The 26601-nt window shown below is 40.2% G+C and overlaps 1 protein-coding gene across 1 annotated transcript; it reads left to right on the top strand.

Moving 5' to 3' along the window:
• The first annotated feature begins 978 nt into the window (after positions 1-978).
• Vps4b (vacuolar protein sorting 4 homolog B) lies at positions 979-26069 on the top strand. The gene is made up of 11 exons (NM_001025716.1): positions 979-1193; positions 4979-5090; positions 6653-6809; positions 9796-9863; positions 14783-14902; positions 17125-17281; positions 17674-17822; positions 18736-18817; positions 20300-20519; positions 23034-23174; positions 24669-26069. The coding sequence occupies exons 1-11, from the start codon at positions 1167-1169 to the stop codon at positions 24768-24770; spliced, it is 1335 nt and encodes a 444-aa protein (NP_001020887.1). The 5' UTR covers positions 979-1166; the 3' UTR covers positions 24771-26069.
• Positions 26070-26601: the final 532 nt, after the last annotated feature.

Here is a 26601-nt window from a genome sequence, read left to right as displayed (position 1 = left end):
CTGGTACCTACCATTAGTCTCCAAGTTGCCTCCCTAGCTCAAGGCTAATCTCCAACAAGACCAGCGTTTCCAGGTTACACCCTCAACAAGACCAGTGTCTCCAGGTTAGTCCCCCAACAAACCTGTACCCCCAGGTTACAACCCCACCCCCTGCCTAATGACCACCAATGCAGAGGGAAACAGAAATTAAGTTTATGATATGACTCTCAGAACCAGCTATTTATGTCAAAGGCCACAGTAGCTTTCCAATTAGAAGCTCGGACATGTACTCCCTGCCTGCTGCTTACTACAAAGCCTTGTCCTAGACACTCCAGCCCCCCACTCCGGTTCCCCTTCCCGCCACATACACTATGGTGTGCTGGGGATGGGGGTGTGTGTGAATAGAGCTAGCGCCAATAGAGTAAAGACCCTTCTGCGAGTTGCATCAGATTGGCTCCTGTTTTGCGGGGGCGGGGGGGGGGGATCACTAACATTTCCCTGGCATTATACTAGTCAGTAGGGGTGAACGTTCCATTTACATTATATATGCACAATAAATATTTTATTGTGTTAGAATGTAAGGAGCAGATAGCAGTTATTTCAAAAAGAAAACATAGTTTGAAGTGTTTGCAGGAGAGTTGCAGAAAATTAAAGAATTCCAACACATTTGTCACTCAGCTTTTTCTACTAGCATCTTAAATGACTGCAATATGCTTATTAAAGCTAAAATGTTAATACCAGCTACATTAGCTGAGCTACACACTTTTCTCACACTTTTATCCGTTCTAACTACCAATGTCCCTTTCCTGCGCCAGAATTCAATCCGGAATCCCAAACACGCGTCAGGCCCGACTTCCGCACCGTGACTTCCTGATCTCATTTCGCGAGAGCTCATTTGTGGCGAAACGCATCCTGGGTGACTGGTTAGCGCGTGTGCGGATGACGAAGCGGAAGTGCCCGGGCCGGAGGCGGGACCAGAGCCCTAGGGGCTCGGAATTACGGAAGTTTTGTGAGGAGGGTCTGGTGGCTGCTGGAGTTCCTGGTAGATTTACTGCTCTAGAGCTGGGACTGCCGCTGGGGGTCTCAGAGCCGCCAGCCTCCGGAGCGTTGCGGCTGTGACCCGGGCGCGACTCGACGGCGCTGCTGCGGGCCGGCCTCGTCTGTAGGGGACCCTTTGGATCTCCACCATGGCGTCCACGAACACCAACCTCCAGGTACCGCGGCCCTTCTGGGCCCCTCTAGAGAGCCGGAACCCGCGGGGAAGGGGTGGGGGCCCGCGGTGGGCGGAGAAGCGGCCGCGTCCCTCTCCTGGCGGAGGAGGGCGGAGCCGCGCAGACCCGACCTGGGCGAGGGGTACTTACCAGGAGTGGCCGGCTTTGGCATCTCCTCAGTCTCACAGTCTGTGGAACTCTTGATTTGCTTGTGACATTGGAAAACAAAACAGCGGAGTTTGGAACTGGGCCTGTCTCCCCAATCAGGAAACTCTCCAGTCTCTACCAGGAAGAAAGGAAAAGCTTAATTTTTTTGTTTTCAAACCACTACTCTGGACCAATTTAGAATAAGGTGCTCTTCTCGGTTTGTTATGCTGATGAACAAAGACGTCCAGGTACCTAGTGAAGAGAATAGTCCAAGAAGCTTAGGTTAGAGCGGGCCAGTACACCATCCCGGTGAATTCATTAAGAATATGTCCTTGTGTATATTCTCCCAAATTACTGTATTTAAGATCAGGTTGTATTTTAATCTGTATCTTCACTTTCCCGCCCTCATCACAAAAGAAAAAAAAAAAAAAAGCAGTGTTTTCTACATTCGTTTGGGATTCCTAAGAGCTAATGTTAGAAAAAGGTTATTGCTGCTTTGTGGAACGATGTTCATTGACAGATGTTTGTGACTGTCTCCATCGTCCTTGGTTGGTCAGTGGGGTCCAGAAGGTGGCTGGGTATCCCAGACTTCTAGCGCAGTAGGTTAGTTAGTTTGTTACCAAGATGTAAAACAAAGTATCCTTCAATGTTGGTCTTCTGGTAGTCAAATAGGTATTTGTTCAGGGTCTAGTATAAGTAACAATGATAATGTTAGTGTTGATTTAAGTGCGTTTTTTCTCCATAAGCCTTTTCAGCTTTATCAATCAGGAATTTTAGATGAAGAATTATTAAATGAGTAATTTCCCCAAGGAATAAAGCAGAAATCTTTGTAAATTTGTATGCTTTTAATCTAATACAGAATGTGAATAACTAAAAAAGACAACAAAATCCCACCACAATTTAAATACAGTTCCATAAGCTTATAACAGAGTCAGAGGTCAGTGTGAGCTAGCATCCAGGAAGGGAATAGCTCACTCTTCCAGGGATAAATAAGGCATGTTTCTCTGAGGTGATTCATCTTAGATAAAATGAGCCCTAACTGTAATTGGCTCAGTGTTTGATGTGATCTCATTGACTCCTCAGAACAGTTCTTCAAGGCCAGTGGTACTCCAGTTTCACAGTATTAGAAACTCGATCTTATTGAGGGGGTGATGTGCCCAAATCATGCTATAAGTCAGTGTTGGTGTTAGTTTTGAATCCAGCTCTGTGTGCTTATAAGCTTGTGGTTTTCTTTGACTGTAAAATTCTGTGTACTTGCATATGAATGCGCGCGCTCTCTCTCTCTCTCTTTCTCTCTCTCTCTCTCTCTCTTTCTCTCTCTCTCTCTCTCTCTCTCTCTGTGTGTGTGTGTGTGTGTGTGTGTGTGTGTGTGTGTGTGTGTGTATACATGAGTATGTGCCATAGCATTTGTGGGTGGTCAGAGGACAACTTCGAGGAGTTTGTTCTCATTTTCTGTTGTATGGTTCCCAGGAATGAAACTCAAGTCATTAGTCCTGGTGGCAGGTGTCCTTACCTACTGTGGCATCTCACTAGCCCCATGGCTCTACTCTTTCCCAGTCGGAGTGTTTATGTTCTTTATTATGTATGTAAAATAAATTACAGTGTATTTTATTTTATGTGTATGGGCATTTTGCTTGCTTTACGCCTATGTTCCATGTGTGTTCTTAAGGCCCATGGTGGCCAGAAGAGGACATTGAGTTTCCTGGAAAAGGTGTTGTAGATGATTGTGAACTACCATGCAGGTGCTGGGAACTGAACCCAGGACCTCTGGAAGAGCAGCCAGTGTTTTTAACTCCTGGGATATCTCTCCAGCCTCTAAATTACAAAGCTTAATCAAAGTTTTATTTTGAAAGCCAGATGGAGGCAGGCAGATCTCTCTGAGTTCCAGGACAGTCAGGGCTACACAGAGAAACCCCATAAAAAAAGTTTTATTTTGAGATAACATGCAGTTTTCAGAAGTGAAGAGAAATATCCAGTGGACCCTTCCCCCAGTTGCATGTTGTAAAACTGGTACATTATCATATCAGGATGTTGATGTTGACACCCTCTGCAGTTCTTACTCATCCCCCCAGTTTGACCTGTACTTCTGTATGTATTTGTGTGTTTTCCGTGCAGTTTGGGAACAATTCAGCCATGAAATCACTGAAGGCTGTCCGCAGCATTCACGTAGGTACAGGTTTTGTGCTAACATAAATGTCCCTTTTCTAGAGGATTGTCTAGGAGTGCAGTTCTTTGTTTATATTGTTAGTAACATATTTTGTTAAGTAAATACGTGCTAGTTCTTCAGATGCTAAACCATTATCCACCAGCATTGATGTTGTCACTGGTTTTAATTTTAGCTGTTGTGATGGGTGTCTGCTTTTTTCACTGTGGTTTTAATTTGCATTATCCAAATGGCCATGTATATGGTCTTGTTGGTGAAGTGTATTAGTTAACTGGGTTGTTTTTAAAATGTGTGAGGGCAAGTCAGAACAGCTTACAAGAGTTGCTTCTCTTCTACTGTGAATCAGTCTCCTGTTCATTCTTCTTCTGTTGAATCAATTAGGCTGGGCAGCAAGACCCTTTATCTGCTGAGCCATCTTCTTTTTAAACTGTTCTGTCTTCAGGGTCCCTTTATGTGTTCTAGTAGATGTGTCACAGCTTCTCTTGGTCTGTACTATGTCCTTTCATCATTTTATCAGAATCTTTCAGAGAACAATCTTTTTAACTGACATCCTCCGTGTTAACATCTTTTCATTTTACACATTATGCTTTTGGTATACTTTTTTGGGGGTTTTGTTTTCTAAAGGTTTTATATTTAAGTCTGCCCATTTTGAGTTAGTTTTAGCTGGACATATCAGATTAAGGTAAGATTCTGTTTGTCCTCTCATGGATGTCCCTTTGCTGTACCCCTTTAAAAGCCTATTTCCTCATTGTAAACTTGGTTCTCTATCATTTTTAAATAGTTGCTTGGCTATATTTGTATAGTTGGTTCTGTTTCTGGGAAGTCTTCTTTTTTAAATCCCTACAGAAGTTCTTACCACAGAAGATGTGAAAAGGTTGAAAATAAATCCAGATCAAATCATCAACAGATGCCCTTCAGATACTTTCCATGTTTCTAAAATTTTATAATATTATTTTAATGGCCTTTTAATATTATTTAATGTGATAATATTTTGTTTTATTAATGTCTTTGCTCAGTATAGTTTTGGGAACCTTTCAGCGTATTAATATCACATTGCTCCATTGTTTATGCTTTAGGCAAAGCAGCACCAAGGTTTTTTCAAATGCTTTAGGTTTATGTGTATAGGTCTTGTGCCTGCATGTTTGTCTGTGCACTGTATGTGTGCTTGGTGCCCACAGAGGCCAGTCGAGGGTGTTAGATTCCTTGAACTGGAGTTATAAAGGTTTATGATCTGACATGTGGGTACTGAGAATTGAACCCTGGTTTCCCAAAAGACTAGCCAGTGCTCTTAAGCTCTAAGCCATGTCTCCAGTCTACAGCACTTAACTTTTGACACTTTCCCTAACTATTTCTTTGTAATTAAATCTACTCTGCTCCCCCACCCCCACCCCTTTATGTGGGTTAGGGGATGTCATTTGCTTCAAACTTAAGATTTATGCTTTCATTTTAAGTTTATTGTTTTGCTTCCCACACACAGAAAGCAATAGATCTTGCAAGCAAAGCAGCCCAGGAAGACAAAGCTGGGAACTATGAGGAAGCTCTCCAACTCTACCAGCATGCTGTTCAGTATTTTCTCCATGTTGTTAAATGTAAGACGTGCTTCATTTTATTTAAACCTGTACACTGAAAGGGGGAAATGTTACATTTCTAAAAGTTGAAATACAAAGCCACGAGAATTCTAAAGATTTAAACCACCATTAAAAAGAGACTCCTTTCTTCTAGCTTTTAGTACTATTACAAATGTGCCAGCTGTTGTAATTATTACTTTATATACCAGTATTTTGTTGTGCATTCAGTAGAGAGAACGTTATTTTATGGGTAGATAATCTAGCTGGATTATATGATTTGAACAACCATTTTCTAAGCATATGTTGAACATTATTTTCTTGTAAAAATAGGTTGGGAGGTATTAAGTTTATTTAACAAATGCATATTTGATGTTTATTATGGGCCACGCTTTCTTCTGGGGACTGGATATTCAACACTGAGAAACAAATGCATGAAAACCTGTAAGGTCCATCACCAATCTTAGTGCCACTGGGTTATTTGATGTTTTTAATTTGAACATTTCCTATTTAATTGTGTGTGGGGGGCTGTTAAAATAAAACTGAGAATGAAATACAGCACGTAAGGGACATGAGGACAGTTTTATGTGTTGCCTGTATTGCTGAAGTCCACATTTCAAAATAGCTATGTAATAAAGTTACTTTGTTGGTAGTCACATAATGTATGCAATTTCCATTACTTTGTATACTTCAAAATAAAGCAGAGAAAGATGTTAATGGAAATAGTTAACTACTGCTTATCATCATCTTTTACATCAGTACTTTATTCACTTCTGTTGATTTCCTCTATCAATATATGCAAAAAGTATACAGAGAGCAAGTCTAGCTTCCACTTTCCTAATCCTCCAATTCCCAGCTTTTAGTACTCCCTACTGTATGTACATTCAGAGTTCTGTTGTTTCTCTTGTGATTGGTTTTATGTGAGATAAACAGTGTTTAGCTGTCTGCAAATGGTTAAGGGAAGAATTTGAAACCTATAGACTGTTACTGTATTGTCACTATTATATAATATTAACTTAAAATATCTACTATTTTGCTGTGATTTTTTTGTTTTGTTTGTAAACTCAAAACTCAATGTTGGCCTCCAACCCTGAGTAGAAAGGAATAGAAAAGGGTTGATGATCACTGGATACAGTGAATTAGAGAAGCTTTGTCCTCCCTCTTCCAACACAGAAGTTGGTTGTTAAAGACTGTATCTCTCATTTGACTCTTCTCTGGATGATGTGATAGAATACCCTGACAGAAAACCAAGTTAGGGAAGGAAGGCTTTATTCTGGTTTGCATACAGTTAGTTCTAGAGGGAATCCAGCCCATCATTACAGGGAAGGTGAGGCAGCAGGAGTGAGGCCAGCCTTGGGATCAGGAAGTTAACTGACTGCTTCTCATCAACTCATGGGAGATGAGACAACAGGAAATAGAGCCAGGCTATAAAACCTCAAAACCCAGCCCAGTGATATATTTCTTCCTAAATGTTCTATAACCTTCCTATTTAGCACCGCCCACTGTAGACATTTGGATACATGAGCCTGTGGGGACATTCTATATCAAACAAAACTAATGAAATAGTGTCTCATTCCCTTCTACAGATGAAGCACAAGGTGATAAAGCCAAGCAAAGCATCAGGGCCAAGTGTACAGAATATCTTGATAGAGCAGAAAAACTAAAGGAATATCTGAAGAAAAAAGAGAAGAAGCCACAGAAGCCCATGAAAGAGGAACAGTCAGGTCCAGTCGATGAGAAGGGGTATGTATTCTAAAGTGTTAGATTTTGTGTCCTATAACTTTTCGTTTGTGAAACGTTCATTTGTCTAAGCCAGGGATTTTCCAGCCATGATTCATGAGCCTAAGTGGATTTATTGCCTATTTTAATCATTAAGTTTTATTGAGACTAGCCTTGCACATCCACTTATATATTGTCATCTCAGACTGTTTTTGTCCTTTAACAGAGTTGGGTGGTTACAGTAGAGATTGTGTGGCCAGGAAACCAGAAATATTTTCCTTCGAGCCTTTCAAAGACCAGAGTTTGCTAGTCTGTGCCTACTGCACTCTCCTGCTTTCATTCAAGGTGTTTTCAAGTAATTGGAAAAAACACCATGGGCGTGACACCAGCACACCCCTGGCTGTCAGTAAGACTGAGAGCTATTGTAGGAATAATCTGTGAATTACATTTGACCCTATGCACAAAGGGAAAATATCAACAATGACATTAATTTTTATTTTATGCAAAAGTGTGTTTACTGTAGATTTGCATTATGTCATCATGAAGAAAGCAACAGCATAATTTTTGAAGCAGTGAGCCCCAGGCGTTGAATGCCTTCCTAGATTCATGAGGTGTCACAAATGTAGAGTGTTGAGTGGATGCATGTCCAGCTCTGCTAAGCAGGGAGGACTTATTCTAGCTACATTTGCCCTTGATGGTTCTCGAAATGGGTGGGCAGCATGGTCTCGAATAACGTGTTAGGAAAATGAGATTTTCGGTTGATGTGGACTGACTGGATTTGAAACATTGAGGATCCGGTGGGTTCTGGAGCCTGTGATGCTCACAGTTCATGTTCTACAAGGTACATGTGCTACCCAAAGGGACAGAGCTGTTTAGGCTGTGCTCCCCTCCCATGCATGTTCACGGTGGAATTTTGCCAGTTTCCTAGGCATTGCCTATTTTAAGGATGGAGGGCGGGGGGCAGCTATAACAATTAGAGTTATAATTCTTAAAGTACGTGGCAGAGTCTGAGGAAAATTAGAAGCCTAGAGTTTTATATTCTCTGTTAAAATCCAGTTGGAAAAATACAGTGGCAGCCAAGAGTAGTTTATATTCTGTACATGCTAGTTCCCAATGTGGAATGCACAGAAAAGGAAGAATTTAACACATCATGAGTATACAGGGCTTCCACATCTATCTCATGAGCATCTTTTCCTGTCTGCTGGGACACATGCAGTATTAGTGAGGACCCTCTAGTCATCTGCTGTGCTATGGCAGCCAGACAGGGGCGAGCCAATCTTTCTTTTATAATACATGTCTATCAGTCTTGGTTATAAGCAGCAGAACTCACTTTGGCTGATTCAATATGTTCGATTCAAGATGTTCTGGCAGGGATTATATTATAGAATTTTGAGGACAGAGAATCAAAGTTGGGTTCCCATCACTAAGAGAAATAAATACCCAGGATTCCATTTGGGGACAGAGAGTTTTAAATTCATGCTTGTGGTATTTTATGTTCAAGTAGAGATCTTGCTGCTGCCACCTCTCCCACAAGACACTGCTAGGGCTCAGAAATACACTGTAAGGCCCCTGCCACATTTTCCTCAGGGCAAACCATGGTCTTACCTGTAGATTTGTTCTTCACACAAGCAACCTTCACCTCGGAAGAACTCAGGTCTGCTGAGGATGAAGCTCCCTCCAGCGGCAGTGTGTATTGATGATCTGTACAGCATGAGATAGTTTGAATAGATTGGGGTATCAGTGACTCGGTAGTTACTTCATCCTACAAATAACCAAGGCTTTCCCACCCTGTTACAAGTCCTGTTGAATTGTTTTAACCCTTTGTGTGTATTAAAATCTAAAAGTTGGCAGAACTTTTCTTCTCTGGATCACTTTTCACCCAAAATTGTAGCAGGAACATTTTTCCATTACATGTTTCTACAACATTGGTTTTAAAAGCTGTATTGTATTTTGTGATATGCTTTTATTGAACATAAATTATTTGTTTTTTTCCACAATTGTACTGTAGATGTTACTGTCCTTGTAGTGAACTTTAAAACTTATCTCCTTAATGTAAATCCCTAGATGTGATATAGTGCTGTTCTAGTTTGCTTCTCTACTGCTGTGCTAAAATATCATGAGCAAAAGCAATGTGATTGGAGAAACGATTTGTTTAGAGGGTATAGTCCACCACGGAGGGATTCAAAGGCAGGAAGGACTCAAGGCAGGAGCTGGAAGCAGAGAGTGATGGAGGATGCTGCTTACTCGCATGCTTTCCCTTGCTTGCTCTTCTTTCTTGAGTCACCCTAGGTCAGCCTGCCTAGGGACGGCACTGCCCAAAATGGGCTGGGCCCTCCTATGTTTGTAAGTAATCAAGATACTGCCACACACGTGTATTTGAGGTATTTGAGGCAGTTCCTCAGCTAACCAACACAAGTAGGTTGGCCTTTTTTTTTTTTTTTTTTGAGCTGAGGACCGAACCCAGGGCTTTGCGCTTGCTAGGCCACTGAGCTAAATCCCCAACCACCCCCCCCCCCTTTTTTTTTTTGAGCTCATAAGATTTTCACTAGGAAGTTTTATCTGTTCGTGGGACCCTCAGGCTAATGATTACATTGTACATAATTATGTTTTGTGCCCTTTTCTCCTAACACAAAGTCCTGTTAAGTTATAGTTTTTGCCTAGTCCTGAGGTTTTTCATAGTAGCTCATAATTTTCCTGTACTTTCTTTTAAGTCCTTTATGGAATAGTGTGGGGCATACACCTGTGGGTACACATGCACAGGCATGTCAGGAGGATGGAGGTGTTCCTGACTCTATCCCACTCTTGTCCATTTCCAGGTATACTTACCTATTGATTATTCGCCTATTCCCTGTTTTAATATATTCTTAAGTGCATTATTTGAAACATTAAAGTAAAGATAAATTTTGCTGTCAATGTCTTGTGTAAACGTTTCAGGTTGTCTTTCCTTCACTTTTGTATTGTGTACTTAGCAGTGAGTGATCTTTTGCATATATTAAATTCTTTTCATTAGGAATGACAGTGATGGGGAAGCAGAATCTGATGATCCTGAAAAAAAGAAACTGCAGAATCAACTTCAAGGTTACTTTGGATTTCATTTTAAAATTTACTCTTATTGAAAATATTCGTGGATTGTCTGATTGAAGAATTTTGTTTCCCTCTTTTTCATTGAGTTTCAAAAAATGGCTTTAGTTGTTGGTGGGTCATAAAATGGTTTGGTTCTAGATTAGAATTTATTCTCAAGGGTTTCTAATAGTTAGGATTTTTTTCTTTAACGGATTACAAAAAGTCTACCTTTAAAAGGCAGCCAGCAGTTACTGGTTTTTTTTTTTTTTTTTTTTTTTTCACTTATTTGCCGCTTGTAAAATAGGCAATATTGCCCCTATTAGCACAGGGCAAGGCCAAGGAGCAGTGTGGCTTAGGAGTTAGGTCCATCCTCTGCCATGGCTGCCACTGACCTGTGGCTTCATTTCCTCCCTGTTCTTCTCCTCCACTCCCCAGTTTCACAGATATGCTTATTTTGTTACACGTTGTTTTCTCTTTCTATGCAGTGTATATATCAAGTCCCTTTGATTCTGGTGTCCTACAGCGTAGTGGCATGATGGAGTGGCTACAAATACACATCTGGGGTCCACTCTGAGGATTTGCCACCTAAAAGTTTTCTAGGTTTGCACAAGTTCCCCAGCCTCCCAAGAATCTGAGTCCCCATCTTGAAAATGGACATTTCTTGCAGGAAAAGGAAATCAAGGCAATGTAAAAAGATCTTAGTAAATTCTTGAGGCCTGTTGATGAGCTCAGGCTATCTAAAAAAGGATCCACTTGATTGCTGGTTTCTCCAATTGTTGAGACGTAATTGTTATTTTGTAAGCTAGCCTATGACTTTCCAAGTAAACTTTATGCTTAGGCACGGTGAGTTTGCAGGTGACCATTGAGTCACCTAAACAATATTTAACTAGAAAGGATTCCCATCTATATTCCCATTCTATTCAGTTTGGTTATTGCATAGCGAGAGTGCGTTTGTGTGTGTGTGCACATGAGTGTGTGCATGCACATGGGTGTATATACATATATACACATATACTTAAATGTATTATACAGAGGGGTGTGTGCGTGTGTGTGTGCGTGCGTGTGCGCGCTTGCAGAGGGGTGTGTGAATGTACATACATAAGCATGTGTATATGAGTGCGGAGGTGTGTCTATATGTGTACATATGTGTATGTGTCTATGCATGTGTGTGTACATGTGTGTAGAGGGGTGTATTTGTATGTGTATATCTATGTGTGTGTGTACATATGTACAGAGGGTGTGTGCATGTGTTAGACTTTTAACCTTGCTTATACTACTTTCTTCCTTTTGCCAGTATTTCTGTCTTACCAACCCCACTGGGTTATGTAGGAAAATATTGTAAACCTGGTACACTGAAACCTGTAGGCTAGAGAGCTGAGTTTTTTAGGTGTTGGCTTTTGTTTTTAGATTTACTCTTGTAATTTTACTTAGGTGTGTGTGTCCTTATCTGTATGGATGTGTGCCGCATGTGTGTGCATGCCCACAGAGGTCAGGAGAAAGTGTCAGGTCTCCATGGAGCTGATAGTACCAACAGTCGTATGCTGGACCTGGTAGTGTCAACAGTTGTAAACTGCCCGAGGTGGGATCTAGCATCCAAACTTGATTTCTCTGAAGATCATTATGTGCTCTTAACACTTAGCCGTTTCTCCGGCCCCTGAGAATAGGCCTTTGTTGCCGCTCGGTTGGTTTGGTTTGGTTTATATGCTGAGGACTTTGGTGGCAGTAGGTACAGTTCCTAAAAGAACTTGGAGTTTACACCGCTGCACCGCACCATGTGCAGTGATAGAGCGCTCACTGTGCACACTGTTTGACACGTGTGCACTAAGTAGCTCTCTCGAGTTATAGGACAAGAAGCTGTTTTCTGTTTGCCTTACTGATTTGGGTTTGCTTTCTCCCTGTACGTCTCCGTATCCCTGGTAAAAGGTTAAATCATATATTCAATTTGGAAAATTAGGGTTTTAGCAGAGATTTTTGTAAATTCCTATCAACTATCAATCCTAAGACAACTTTTAAATATAGAAACCTTTGGAATCTCAGTATGAAATACTATGAATGGAGCTTTAGTCTTTTAAGGGGGGGAGGGGTGCCTCTCCCTCTCTTTTTAAATACACACACACACACACACACACACACACACACACACTCACACACACTGTCTCATATAGGCCAGACTAGCCTTAAACTTCCTGTAGCTGAGAATGATGTACAATTTCTGATCCTTCTGTCTCCACCTCCCAAGTGCTGGGAATAGAGGTATGTGCCACCATGCCTAGCCTTTGTCCATCTTTTAATGATTTGTTAAGGGATTATTATTCTTATTTGTTCCAACTGGGAAGATAGTTTAGTCAGTAGAATGCGTGCTACACAGCATGATGAGAACCTGAGTACAAGCCCCAGGTACAAAGGCCGGACTTGATGACAGACATGTCATCAAGATGTCACCCTACAGCTGAGGAGGCAGAGTGAGGTGCATCCCTCAGGCCTGCCAGTCTCTGCCCAGTGAGTCTCGCAAACAAGACGGGTGGCTCCTGAGGAACAGACCTGAGGTGGTTCTCTCACATACACACACACTATCACTTTTTAAATTTTTATTTGTGAAATAATATTTTAATATTTTACTCATGTTTTAGACTGTGGGATTTAATATATGATTGTTATGACTTAAAAAGGATTATGATTTAAATTTTCTGTTTGCTAATGTTAGCTAATTCAGGAACTTGTTAGGTTAAATGTCTTTGATTTTTTTACATTTTTTCTGCATTTATTTAATTTACATGTATATATGAGTGTGGGTGTGTGGGTGTGCACGTGAGTGTGTGCGTGCGTGCATGTGAAAGTTAGAGGACAACTTTTAGGAATCAGTTCTGTTCTTCCATCCTGTGGTTCTGGGGATCACACTTGGATCCACAGGTTTGGCAGCAAGTGTGTTTAGCCACTGAGCCATTTTACTAGCCCCTAGGTGACATTTAAGTATACTATGCAGTATGATTTTAAAAGTACATTTATATTCTTGAGGATAGTCAATTTTATTTTTTAGTAGTGTTACCTTTTTAGTTTTGTAAGCCTAAGTTTTGTTTAGCATTTAATCTTTTATAAAATTCCAGTCACCTTTAAACTTAAATATTATATATATATATTAGATAATGTGGAAATGAGCCAAATATGGTGATGTTCCCCTTTAATCCCATACAGCACTTGTGAGGCAGAGGCAGAGGCAGGTAGATCTCTGAGTTTCAAGGAAAGCCTAAAACATAGTGAGTTCTAAATTGCCAGAGCCGCAGAGTGAAACTCTGTCTCAAAAAAACGAAAGACGGAGGAAATCTGTTACTTATGCTTAGTGCAGAATGGAAGTGTGTGCAAGCTTATGTGTCCCCTTGTGGCATGTTGGGGAGGGAGTGCATGGGATGTAGAAGCCAGTGATTGACTCTGCTGCCTTCTTGATCATCCTCTACCTTATGTATTGAGGCTGAGTATCTCACTCGAATCGAGAGCTCACCAAGTCAGCTAGTCTAGTTAGTTGCTTGCTCCAGAGAATATCCCATGTGGCCCAGCCTCCCAGCTGGCATTTCCATGGGTGCTGGGAATCCTAGCTCCAGTGCTCCACACTTGTTTGGCAAGCACTTTACCCAACTGAGCTGGTTTTCCAGCTTCTCATGGTTTTAGATTCCATGAAAATCTCAAGCTAGCCAGATGATGTACATGGATATAGTGGATTTTGGTACCAAAGTAAACCTTTTTGATGCAAAACTATAGTTTTATTTAATTTTAGTCTAATAACTAAAGATTTTTATACTTTAGGAAATTTAAGTTACCAAGTATACTAATAGATGGTATTTCCTAACAAGAAGAAATTGGCTTTAAAAGTAATTTCATTATCAATGATTGTGTAAATGGAGATGTCTGTGCCATCTGTGTGTGTGTGTGTGTGTGTGTGTGTGTGTGTGTGTGTGTGTGTGGTATGTAGAGGCCAGAGGGTGACTTCAAGCATCTTATTGAGCCAGTACAGCTTGGCTGACAGCCAGTGAACTTCCTGTTTCTGCCCCCACCCAGCCCCAGATGGTGTTACAGAGGTGCACCCTCACAGTTTTGACATGGGTGCCAAGGGGTCTGAACACATATCCTCACACTTGCAGGGGCTTTGCTGACGAGCTGTTTCCCAGCACAGTGGCTGCTCTCCTCTTAGAGCACTAGTGATTCACAGTAAAGCGGGTCCTATATACTAGAAGAATGGGAACATCTGATGAAAGTAGCTGGGAAAGTCTTCTAATAAATTGCAGGCTTTTTTTTTTTAATAACACTGTAGCTTTTGAATATACTGCTTTGAGAAACTAGCTCATTCCTTTAAGTAACTTTGTAATTTTTTTAATGGTTCTGTTTAAAAGCCAGACAAAAAGTGTGATAAACTCAAGAAAGAACTGCTGATCTTTAGGGACACATTTGTCTTTTCTGTCACCTGCTTCTCCCTCATTTCTATCCCTTCTGACTTTGCTCTGATTTCTCCTGTCTTTAGTTAAAATCACTGAAGTGTATGTGTGCTGGTATTCTCTCCTGAGAGTGATAACAAGAGAAACAGTAAACCAGCCAGCCCTATTGGGAAGTACGTTGATGGCCCCGAGCCAGTACACAGCTCTAATACCCACTGTGTCACCTGATCCTTGTGATAGCCTGTCTGTGTCGCTTGGCCAGGTAGGCCTAGTGTCATTTCACTAACGAGGTGGCAGAAATTAGGCATTGAGTCAGGTCCATAGCCATACAGCCATCCACCTAAGTTCCTGCTTCATGATGATTTCTAACTGCTTCCTTTTTGCATTACTTTAAAAAGGTTTTAGTACTGAGAGCTTTCCCAGACAGTTTTGCACTGTGGATTTTAAATGTTGCTTTCTAGCTTTGCTGAAATAAACTTCTTCTATTGAAAGATAACCGATATTTTGCAGGTGCCATTGTTATAGAGCGACCGAATGTGAAGTGGAGTGATGTTGCTGGTCTGGAAGGAGCCAAAGAAGCTCTTAAAGAGGCTGTCATTCTGCCTATTAAGTTTCCTCATCTGTTTACAGGTGAAATGGCTTCTAATCAACTTTATTTAGAAGAAACCAGTGGCTGCGGTAGAGCACTTGAGTCATGCCAATGGTAGTAAATCTAACTCCTCAGAGATGTGTATATTTGTTAGTGTACATTGCAAAATAGTCTGTCAGCCGATGAGGCTTACGGTAAATCTCTGGAATGCTGCATACTCACTAACATACAGTGTGTGTATCCATATTAATAAATCTAAATCCACATGATAATTTGTTGAAACATGTCTATGTCTATTATAAGGATCAGAAAGAAAATTATAAAAAACATACAGTATGAGTCCATGTTTGTTAAATAGATGTATACTGTTAGAAGTAAATGTCAATAGATTTTAAAATGTAGTAAGTGCCTAGAAAATACAATTGCAGGTGAACTTTAGCCTCTGAATTTTATCTGAATTTGTGCAGTAGTCATGTGTTAGTTTTCAAAGTGTTTTCACTTTTTTAAAAAGAGGAGTTAAGGATTAATTTCCTGCCTCAGATGAGGTGCACATCCTGAAGGGGCAGGGAAAGCACTCCTTACCTCTCAAGAGAGTTTGCTGACCCCCAGCACCGGGGATAGCTCAAGTTCAAGCTACAATGGAAGCAACCATCTGCACTGTGCTGGACTGTTTCTTCATGTTGTCCCTTTTGTGACTGATGTCCTCTGTGCCTGTGATAAGACTACACCCACAATCTAACACAGAGGTGTTAGGGTTTTTGTTTATTTGTTTGTTTGTTTGTTTTAAGATTTATTCATTTATTATATATAAGTATACTGTAGCTGTCTTCAGATACACCAGAAGAGGGCATCGGATCTCCTTACAGATGGTTGTGAGCCACCATGTGGTTGCTGGGAATTGAACTCAGGACCTATGGAAGAGCAGTCAGTGCTCTTAACCACTGAGCCATCTCTCCAGCCCCTATTTGTTTGTTTTTTAAAAAGCAAGTTGATTCCTACTGCAGACTGAACGGGTTCAAACAGTGATGCCACAGAGAGCAGATGCAGCAAAGAATCTGGGCTGCCTCTTACCTACCTCACTTTCGGGTGCTGCTCAGAGCTCAGTCCTCAGGACGTACACAGAGGGACATGCAGGACCTTTTAAGTCAATGTGTCTATACCTGCTTCTTCTCCAGAGATCAGCACTCATCATTTCTAATACAGTAGATCTTCCCTGTATTTGAGCTTCAAGTTTTCTTTTTTTTTTCTTTTACTTGGTTATAATTATTTTTAAAACTACTTACTATCTATGATGAATGAAAAAGTGTCTATCAAACATATTTAAAAGATAATCATTTAAAAGTATATAGTACCTAAAATCATTTCCTGTCATACTAGTGTTATGTGCATCAACTGAGCAGTACTCACTCAGGGCAGAATTTACTTAGAGTTGTTTGCATTTAAAAGAGAAAAGCAAAATTCAAGTAATCAAGTCAATCTGAAAGTCAAATACTTGAAAAATCAAATCTTCCATAATCAAGATATTAATCTAGTTTTTCATTAGTTATATAGAGACTAGTCTACAGACACTAGGTACCTATCTGCAGTTTATGTAGACTTTTAAACTTATATTTTATAATTCTATACAGCCTGCTGTGTTTTAGGCAGCACAATCATTTCTGATTACCAAATTAAGGCACAAAATGTTATTTTCCCCCTTGTTTCTTTTAAGTAGCAGTAGGACTTAGAACAGTAGCTCCCACATCATTACCCAAGCATTAGCTGCTGACAATGCCCTGCCTGTGCTTCCTGGTAAAGCAGGAACTCCTTAGAGCTCCCCACAGAGTGCACACCTTGTCCTTCCTCCATAGCTGTAACCATTTAGAAGCCAGACTTTGTACAGCCCTGCTCTGTGGCTGCAGTTTTCCTGCATTATTCTAGCTTTGAACAGTACCCTTTGACTGAACTTTGTCCTGTGAAGCAGACATCCTTTTGTCTGTCTGTATGTCACCCTGTCATCCTATACATTGGCTGAGCAGATGAGTGAACAAGTAATGAACTTTCTGTCCCGTGAAGCACTGAGTGCGCTTCTGCAAGTGTCTCGAGAAGAGCAAGCCGTATACAATTAAGGCATGTGTTAGACCTTTTTAAACGATTTTTTTATTCTTACTGATAGCTTTCAAGTGAAGACCTTTTTATGGTATTTTTTGGTGTGGCTGATGTCTGAAGTAAGTAAAATGAATAGTCCTGAAATTCTCATGTTCTTTTGTAATGCAACTTGTAGGGAAGAGGACACCTTGGAGAGGAATCCTATTATTTGGGCCACCAGGAACAGGAAAATCCTATTTAGCCAAAGCTGTTGCGACAGAAGCAAACAACTCAACGTTTTTCTCAATATCTTCCTCCGACCTGGTGTCTAAGTGGCTGGGGGAGAGTGAAAAGTGAGTGGTGATCGAAGGGCTTTACACTGGGCCCAGAGGCGGTCCCTAGGGCAGTCTGTGGTTCATGGGTGTCAGGGACCTTTGCTAAAAACTCAAGGGAGGAGTGTAACAATGGGTATTCATCCCTCAGTCAACCTCCGTACCTAGCTGGGAATGTGTTCTGTAGGAAAAAGCTAGTAAGTATGTGTATGCATTTGTACATGTGTGTGCATGCACGCGGGTGCACGTGGCTGCTTCTGTAACTTAGAGGATTGCCTAGTTGTGATATATTATTCTCTACACCAGCAGCATGACTAGGTGGTAGGCGTGCATGGTTCTTACAGCTTTTGTATATTGCCTTGATGTGGTCCTTTAATGCTTTTCAGAAACTGAGCTTTACTCATTCTTCTTAGACTGGTTAAGAACTTATTCCAGCTCGCCAGAGAGAACAAGCCTTCCATCATCTTCATCGATGAGATTGACTCTCTGTGCGGTTCCAGAAGTGAGAATGAGAGCGAGGCTGCACGGAGAATTAAGACTGAGTTCCTGGTTCAGATGCAAGGTAGGATTGCTGGACTGTGACAAGACGCTTTCCGGTTCTTCTTCCACCATTGGTGGGGGAAAGTTTAAGCAGAGTTCTCTAGAATATTATTCTTTTCGTTAGTTTTTGTTTTGAGAGAAGGTCTGGCTGGCTATTAACTTCCTGCATAGACCAAGCTGGCCTCACAGAGACAGATCCACCTGGCTCTGCCTCTCTAGCATCGTGCACCACTGCTCCCTGCGAGAAGCTGTCGTCTTTTTAAATTATCTTACAGGGTTCACGAATGTTATTAGTAAAGAGGTTAATATCTCTACGAATTTACCATGAGCTTCATGAAAGAACATTTGGTAAAGAATATTAATAGTCTTTGCTTGCTTCTTCAGACGATTTGACTGATACCAGAGCAGCATGGTTCTTGATTAAGTTTAAAGTTTTTGTAACGATGAAGATGAAACACTTCAGTGTTATGTAAAGCACTACCTTTCTTAATGGAACATACAAACGGCATGGAAAGTGGATTTAAAAGGGTGTGTGTGTGTGTGTGCGCGCGCATGCGCACGCACGCACGTGTTAGGATTTATTTTTAGCTGCAAAGAATGAAATTAGGTCACTTGCAGAAAAATGAATATAAGTAGAGATAATCATATTAAGCAAACTAAGTCACCCTCAGAAAGACAACTATCTTATTTCCTCTTATTCGTGGTTCCTAGATTGTAATGAGATATGTAAATTTACAGGTCTCTATATTGCTGTGAAAGTTAAATAAACTGCCTCGGGGAACAAAAGAGACTCACTGGGAGGGAGAGATGGGGCGCTGTATGTGCCGAGTGCCTTCCATACTTCTTTTAAAATCTCCCTCGGCAATAGTGTCATCTGTAGTGAGGATGCACCAGGGACCAGAGTATTGTTTGAAATATTGCCCATTTCAATGCAGGAGTTGGTGTGGACAATGATGGCATTTTGGTTCTGGGAGCTACAAATATCCCCTGGGTGCTGGACTCTGCAATTAGGCGAAGGTATGGTAATAGATCAACATCTTACTGCTAACGGCAGGTGTACCAGTAGTTGGTAATTTTTCTTTCCTGTAAGAGCTTACTTTGATGCATTTTCAAAATCAGTTAATGACTCCTAGCCTCATGTCCTCATGTTGGTTGTGAGGAATCCCTATTTGTTTCCCTCTATAATGACAATAAGTGCTCTCTTGGAGCCTTCCACTTTGGAGAACACATTGCTTGGCATCTGCTTAACTTTATTTTAGTACATTTAGGAAGATTGATGCTTCAAGCTGACAAGAACAGTTTTGGGTCTCAGTGACAGTTCTTCATATAAAGTGTTGCTTACTCTGTAGCTCAGACTAGCCTTGACTCAGAGCATCCCCTACTTTAGCCTTCTACGTGCTGGGATTACAGGCCGGAGCCACCCTGGCTAGGAAGATAAAGTTTTAGTTTTAAAAGAATAAAGATTTATGTCTGGTATTGGGCAAATTAGCAGTCACCTAAACACCAGCACTTGGGAGAAGACAGGAGAGCCAAGAACTCAAGGTTATCCTCAGGTTTGTAGCACGTTCCAGACCAGCTCGGACTGTATGAAGCCCTGTTTAACAGTAACAAGAGTCTGTCCTTTTTTTGTTTTTTTTTTTTATGTGAAGATGCAGCTTCAGCTGTAGGAGCAGTATATAGACTGTTGACAGCTCTGCAGCTCCCTGGCGCATTCTTTAATTGCATGACAAAAGGAGCAGTTGAGTGCACTTTTATCCCCTTCATTTCTGTAGATCTGACAGCGTGCTAGATTAGTGCCCAATACCTCCAGAGGAAGTGTTAGGCAGGGTTCCAAAGCCTGGTTCCAAAGCAAGCCTAGCTAATAAAGGTAGGAGAAACTTTAAAAATGTCACTGCCTCAGTGGGTCTATAAAACATTGTCCTTCACTGCTTCCTCTCTCTTTCCAAATGCCTGAATTTAACAAAGGCAAGTAAAAATACTAATAAACTATTATGTTGTATATAGTGCAGGATTATTCAGAATGAACTCATAGTAAAAAGAACACTTTGTGTAATGTTCATTCTGTAAGGTTTTAGGGAGGTTTACTATTTTGAATTTAGAGAACTCTGGTAACCCTTATTTTATATTATGAATCATTACTTTTCATCATAAGTTCAGAATGAAGTCTTGTGAGATATGCTTTTATGCTATAAATTCCAGACATAAACACAGCCAAAAAGGACCCACAAGTTGTTTGAGAAAGAGTAAACCCCTCAAAACTTGTTTGCCGACTATTTTGCTTCCAATTTTAGTTTTCAGTGTATTATAGATAGTCTCCCCTTAAGTAGGTATATGTGTACGCATGAACACGTAAATATATGTGGATTTCACTGTGGTGTTGGTCACCCTATCTTAGTATAATAGAGACTATCTGGCATTTTTCTAAACGTGCTTAATTTTACATTGAAATTAAGCCTATATACTTAACATCATTTGTATAATATTTTTTCTTATTTTAAGATTTGAGAAACGTATTTATATTCCTTTGCCTGAAGCCCACGCTCGGGCAGCCATGTTTAGACTGCACTTGGGCAGCACTCAGAACAGCCTCACAGAAGCAGACTTCCAAGAGCTTGGGAGGAAGACAGATGGCTATTCAGGAGCAGATATAAGCATCATCGTACGGGATGCACTTATGCAGCCTGTGAGAAAAGTTCAGTCGGCTACTCACTTCAAAAAGGTAAGCAGCGTTACTCAACCCTCTCATGTGCTCTTTAAATGGGACTGTCCCTGGCTTGTTTTCCAAAGGAGTTGAAGTGCGTTCGGTGTTGTATGATAATGTAATAGGTATGTTTATGTAATAAATATATTCCTGTTGCATTGATAATAATTTCTCCATTGAAGATTATTCATGGTCCTAAAGATTGTGTTTTCTAAAAAGTAATTTGAGGTGTTTGTGAGTCATTCTGCTAGAAGTACCATAGCTTACATGACTGAGAGCCTGCTTTGGGGATAGCCAGAGCAGCGGGGGCAGAATCTGCTACATGTGCACCCTACCAAAAATGTAGATGCAGTACATGCTCAGCATGTCCTTCCCTGGCCACCGTTCAGTATTGTGCTGTGTCACAGAGGAAACGAGGTGCATGGCGAGGGAGTATTAGCCGTGAATCTGGAACGTGGGTGCTAACACACACAGTCCTGTATATTATAGTTCACTTGGGCAAAGGTATAACATTCTCTTAAATAGAGATAGCACTCTTTGAATACTTATTATTGTAAGGATCTTGTGAAATAATATTTACACACAACACTAATCGTAATGTCTGACAATTCACTGTGTACCTTCTCTGCCATTTCCTCTCTAATGTGTAGTACTTCTGTACAGAAGCAGCTTGTTAGAGAGAAATGCGGCTCAGAGTTAAGTATATGCCATAGCCATCTTATTTGGTTTCAAGTTCCCTCTGCACTTAGAGACATATGTGAACATGAAGCCAGGTCTTTCTTAATATCATAAAAGATAAAGCAAACATAATTTAAAACATCGTAATTACTAATGTATATTATTTGTACAGATGAATGACTTCACTGTGACACATGCATCACACACGGATAGAATGTACATAGTGTCCTTGATAATCTGATTAGCTTTAACAGTAGGGTTTTGGGTCACCATCTGCAGTAGATATTTCCAATGCTTCCATCCTTCTCCCTTTGAAAGTGTTACAACTAACAAGAACGGACATATTTGCCTGTTTATTTCAGTTATTAGTACAGTTTCGAACATACTAAATCTGAGCACAGAGTTCAATCAGGATGCAGTCCAACAAAAATAAAGACAAAAATCCTGCTCTCATGCAGGTAGGGAAAAAATAAGTGTGAGTGTGAGCACAGTAGGTTTGTACACAGTTAAGGAAGCAAGTATATTTTACACCTATTCCACCCTGAAGTAAAGTTGATCATCATGAAATAGACTTGAAAGCAACCATCTAAATATTTTTTTTTAAAGATTTATTTATTATATATGAGTGCCCTGTAGCTGTCTTCAGACGCACCAGAAGACGGCCTCAGCTCTCATTACAGCAGATGGTTGTGAGCCACCATGTGGTTGCTGGGATTTGAACTCAGGACCTCTGGAAGAGCAGTCAGTGCTCTTAACCACTGAGCCATCTCTCCAGCCCCCTAAATATTTTTATATGCAACTTTGTAACAAAGGTTTGTTTTCTAGTTATTGCTAAAATCTTGCTTAAACTGTTAGGTTTCATGAAATGACATAGACATTAGTAAGCATGTGATTTGATTTCTATCCTAGTTTTCTATTGCTGTGATAAAACAATATAACCAAAAGCAGTCTGGGGAGGAAAGGGTTTATTTATTTGGCTTACAGGTTCTGCTTCTACCCCATGGTGAAAAGAAGTGGGAGCTGGAACCTGGAGACAGAGACTGATGCAGAGACATGGAGGGGTGCTTCTGACTGGCACTCCTTTCTATAAGCACAGGACTTCCCACAGTGGGCTCGGCCCTCCCATGCAGGTCCTAATCAAGAAATGTTCCACAGACTTGCCTGTAGGCCAGTCTGGGAAAAGCATCTACCTTGTGTCAAGTTGACATAAAGCTAACTAGCACAGAACATAGATGTTTTAGTTACTTTTCTATTGCTCTGAAGACACCATGACCAAGACCAGGACAGCTTATGAAAGAAAACATTTAACTGACGGCTTGCTCGCAGCTTTCAGATGGTGAGTCCATCAGCAAACAGGCATGACACCGGGGCAGTAGCTGAGAGCTTACTCTTTAATCAGCAAGGCTGATAGAGGAGAGAGAGCTTGTCTTGGGCTTTGAGGCCTCTAAGTCAAATCCCAGTGACACACCTTCTCCAGCTAGGTCACACCTCCTAATCCTTCCTAAACTGTCTACGTCTGGAAACCAAGCATTCAAATATATGAGACTGTGGGAGCCCATCTTACTTAAACCAGAACACATGGGTTTTTTGTTTTAAGTTTTCGTTGAGACCTAAAGATTGAATAAGACTAAATTATCCTGTAAAATATCTCAAGTTTTCAGCCATGAGAAAGAGCAACTTGAGAGAATTTTGTAATGTTTGTTTTAGTTTATAAGGTAGGTAACTACCATTTAATAAGCACTAGAGGAAGAAAAGAGAAAAGGGAGCCAGGAAGAACTGTTTAACTTTTCTGATGACGGAAATCATAATTCTTATGTCATTTACTCAGATAAATTCAAGTTACTGTCATTACAGGTTCGTGGGCCCTCAAGGGCTGATCCTAACTGCATTGTAAATGACCTGCTGACACCCTGCTCTCCGGGAGATCCAGGGGCTATTGAAATGACGTGGATGGATGTCCCTGGAGATAAACTCTTGGAGCCAGTTGTTTCCATGGTAGGACATGTTAAATCTTTGTACACTAATTTGTCACTCATTTCTATAGCACTAGAGAATGTTATGATCAACTCGTGTATTTAATACTTGTAGAATTCTAAATATTAATTTTGCTTAGATGTAAAAATAATCTGAAGTTTTGAGACTTGTGTTAATGAGAAGATTGTATTTTGAAAGCACAATTTTCTGACTTTAAGTCATCCACAAAATTTTTACATATATTGCATAAAATATTGTTAGGACTTAAATAAAATATGAATTTTGCCCTTGAGTCTCACATGTTTAAAAATAACCAGAAACATCAACACTTGTATGATACTATACGTAGTATTGTTTTATTTTACTTCTTTAGGATACATAGAAAGTTTAAATAATGGAGTTCTTTACATTTTCAACTGAAAACATTAAGCTTTTTTTTTTTTCAAATACTATATAGGACTTTGGAAAGATTTTTCACTGTATATATGTTTACATTGTAGGAATTAAAGTAACTTTACAGATTTCTTTTGTAAAGTATATCTTTGGAGAACTAGGGTGCTGCAGAAGTCAATTTGGTTGCTGATAAACAGCCAGAGTCAAACTGTTTTGGCCTTAGCTGCCAGTTTTCAGAGTGCCTTATGGTAGCTGGACAGAAGCATGAGGAGAGGAGACTGATTCTCACACAGAGAGCAAACATAGTCTGCGGTGTGTGTCTGTGTTGGGGACACAGGCATTCAGTGCTTGTCTGAGTGTTCAGAAGTCCCTTTACTGAAGTCCTTCGTAGATGACATTATTGTTTAAGTTTTTGCATTCTGTCCTGCTTTGAAGAATTCAAAGTAACGTAGTGGTTCCTTTTTTCATTTGTGATGTAATTTTATAGGAAACATTCATTTTTAATAACTTTCTGATGGTGTATTTTCACTGTTTCACTATTAGTTTTAACTTTGAAAAATATTCTTATTACTATTCCATTTAAGTACAATCAAATGACTTACAGAAATGTATTTTTGTACTAAAAATGAGTACAATTAAATATGCCTAAATTCTCTAATTCACAAACGTTGTCAAATTGTAAGGAGAGGAATATAGTGATATTACTGCAAAGTACAGTTTATAGTGTTCATCGGAAGGATTAGAGTAATATAGAGGGTTTTACTATTATTGAAAGTTAATAGACTTTCAGAATTTGCTGCTTCAGTTACAGAATTCCACAGAGACTGTAGTAAATTATTAATTGTTTGTGCAATTACCATTTTTCTTCTGGGAAACAGACCTTAGTGAAGGTAAAGAGTTAGACAGGAACGAGATGATGGCCAAACGGCGGACGGCCTTGGTCCCAGCCGGTCTTTGTAGGAGGTGGTGAGCATGGGGAGGCACACTGGGGAGTGGCAATGGAAGTTGCTATGGAGCTCATGACACAGCAGGTTTTCCTAGTCCACTGTAAATTCACAATTAAGAAGGACATTTACCCTGTATCAAGCCCATTGTTAATATCCTCTTTCCTTTCTCTGACAGTGGGATATGCTGCGGTCCCTATCCAGCACAAAGCCCACAGTCAATGAGCAGGACTTGTTGAAACTGAAGAAGTTTACAGAAGATTTTGGCCAGGAAGGCTAACACAGAGACAGCAAGAACATGTTTATGCTGCATTTCCTCTCTTTTGTAGGTATTTTGCCTTTCTCGGATGGCATTCAGATTATTTCCAGCAAAACTCATTTACCCAGGGAAACATACACGTCATTTGGTGTCCCTTAAGTCTCTGTTGTCCTTTTCCTATACTACCTGTTAAGTTCTCCAATTCACAAACATTGTTAAATTGTAAGGAGGGGAGCCGGGGCATGTGGAACAGCAGAGTGGGGACAGCGAGGAGCCTCACCCTGCTTCATGGACAGCAGCTAGGATTCTCATGAGCACTCACTCAAAGAGCAAGGCCTTTCTTTTTCCTTTTTTAAAAATGAAATTGAGACAGGGCTAAAGCTAATGATATATAAATGTCTTGAAAAAATCTTTAAGCATTTTACCAATGTAAAGTTACTGCTTTATTAAAAATTAAGAATGGTAGAATCTTTACTCTCAGGGATGGGCAGCAAAACGTAGAGCACTGTGAAGAATTTGGGTCTGTGGCACAGGCAGTGCTCGTGTTGAGTTTGCAGTGGGTTGATTTCTCCTGCGTAGATTAAAATGATTCCTCTAAAGCGGGCTTTTATAACTCCATGACTCCTTCCACTGTGCACTTGAGACTTTCTGAATCAGTCATCATCTTTGCCTTGTCTACGTCAGTGTCTTTTGTAGCCAAGATTGACCAAGAGAGGTGGCAAAGAAGTATACAGTTTTTGAGAATTGTCCTGAAATACTGTAATGGGAACCTTTAATATGAAAATGGCTTCCTTTTGACTTTGGGATGTTTCCTGTGGATGATGTGGGTATGTGTGTACATATATATACATACTTTTTTAAATATAGGCTAACAAGAGTCATGTCTTTCACTTTTAAGTTCAGGGAGCAGTTTGTTCTAACCACACAGACATTCTCAGTGTGGTATTTCATGGAGCTTTAGAGACAAACTGGTATCTCATTATGTAATGAAATATAAACATACCATCATGTTATTTTAATGTCTTCAAATACATGATCTGAGGGGGGTGTGTCACACACTTGTGTACCAACTCTTAGTTGTGCCTTGAACATTTGCATTGACTACCTGCAAACAATTACTAGGTTAACTAGAATTGCTATGCAGTTCTATCTTGCAAGTGCTACACAGTAACTGCAGTTTAAAGTATATTTGCACATTTTACATGCTATGCTATATGATTGCCTTTGGGTTTTCTGTACAGATTATTTTTGTTGATATTCAATGAAAATTGTAGGCGGGAAATATATTGTTCCTATGTGAAGTAAATTGCTATAACCTGCTTTTGGCTATCTTTTATGTTTCTTTATTTTGGGACCTTATACATAGGAGAAAATGTCTAAATTGGTTAGATAAAAAAATAGTTTATTTTTATTAATGAGCATATATGGAAGAATCAAGTGTAGAAATGTAAACCTATAATCTCAGGAGTTCAAAGCTAGTCTGGGCTCCAGAGCAAGACCCTGTATTTAAAAGGTCATTAAAGTTATGTCTTCAATAGCTACTGTGCAAAAGCTGGAAGCTATATATTGGCAGAACAATACTGAATTCTTTCTAAAGAATTAATTTATGTAGCATTTTAATCGGTTGTTGATTTAAATTTTAATTAATTAATTAAATTAATTAAGCCTCAATGCTTAACGTTCCCAAAGAAAGACACACACAGCTTTTATATTTTGATATGCCTTAAACAGTGCAACAGTTGGGCCACTTCCTAATCTCCGTGTGGTTAATCCGTGTTCCTCTGATAATCCTGACCTATCACTTACTACATTCTCTACTCTCCCCTGGCTGGCCTGGACCTGGCTGGGCAGC

The sequence above is a fragment of the Rattus norvegicus genome, chromosome 13 (assembly GCF_036323735.1).
Source record: "Rattus norvegicus strain BN/NHsdMcwi chromosome 13, GRCr8, whole genome shotgun sequence".
Classification (NCBI taxonomy): Eukaryota; Metazoa; Chordata; class Mammalia; order Rodentia; family Muridae; genus Rattus; species Rattus norvegicus.
This window is presented reverse-complemented; position numbering and strand designations above follow the sequence as displayed.

Bases quoted from the DNA above. Each gene is read 5' to 3' on its own strand.
- Vps4b (NM_001025716.1), top strand. From the start codon at position 1,167: ATGGCGTCCACGAACACCAACCTCCAG. The intron at 5,091-6,652 runs GTAAGACGTGCT...TCCCTTCTACAG, and splicing joins TTTTCTCCATGTTGTTAAAT to ATGAAGCACAAGGTGATAAA. The intron at 9,864-14,782 runs GTTACTTTGGAT...GATATTTTGCAG, and splicing joins ACTGCAGAATCAACTTCAAG to GTGCCATTGTTATAGAGCGA.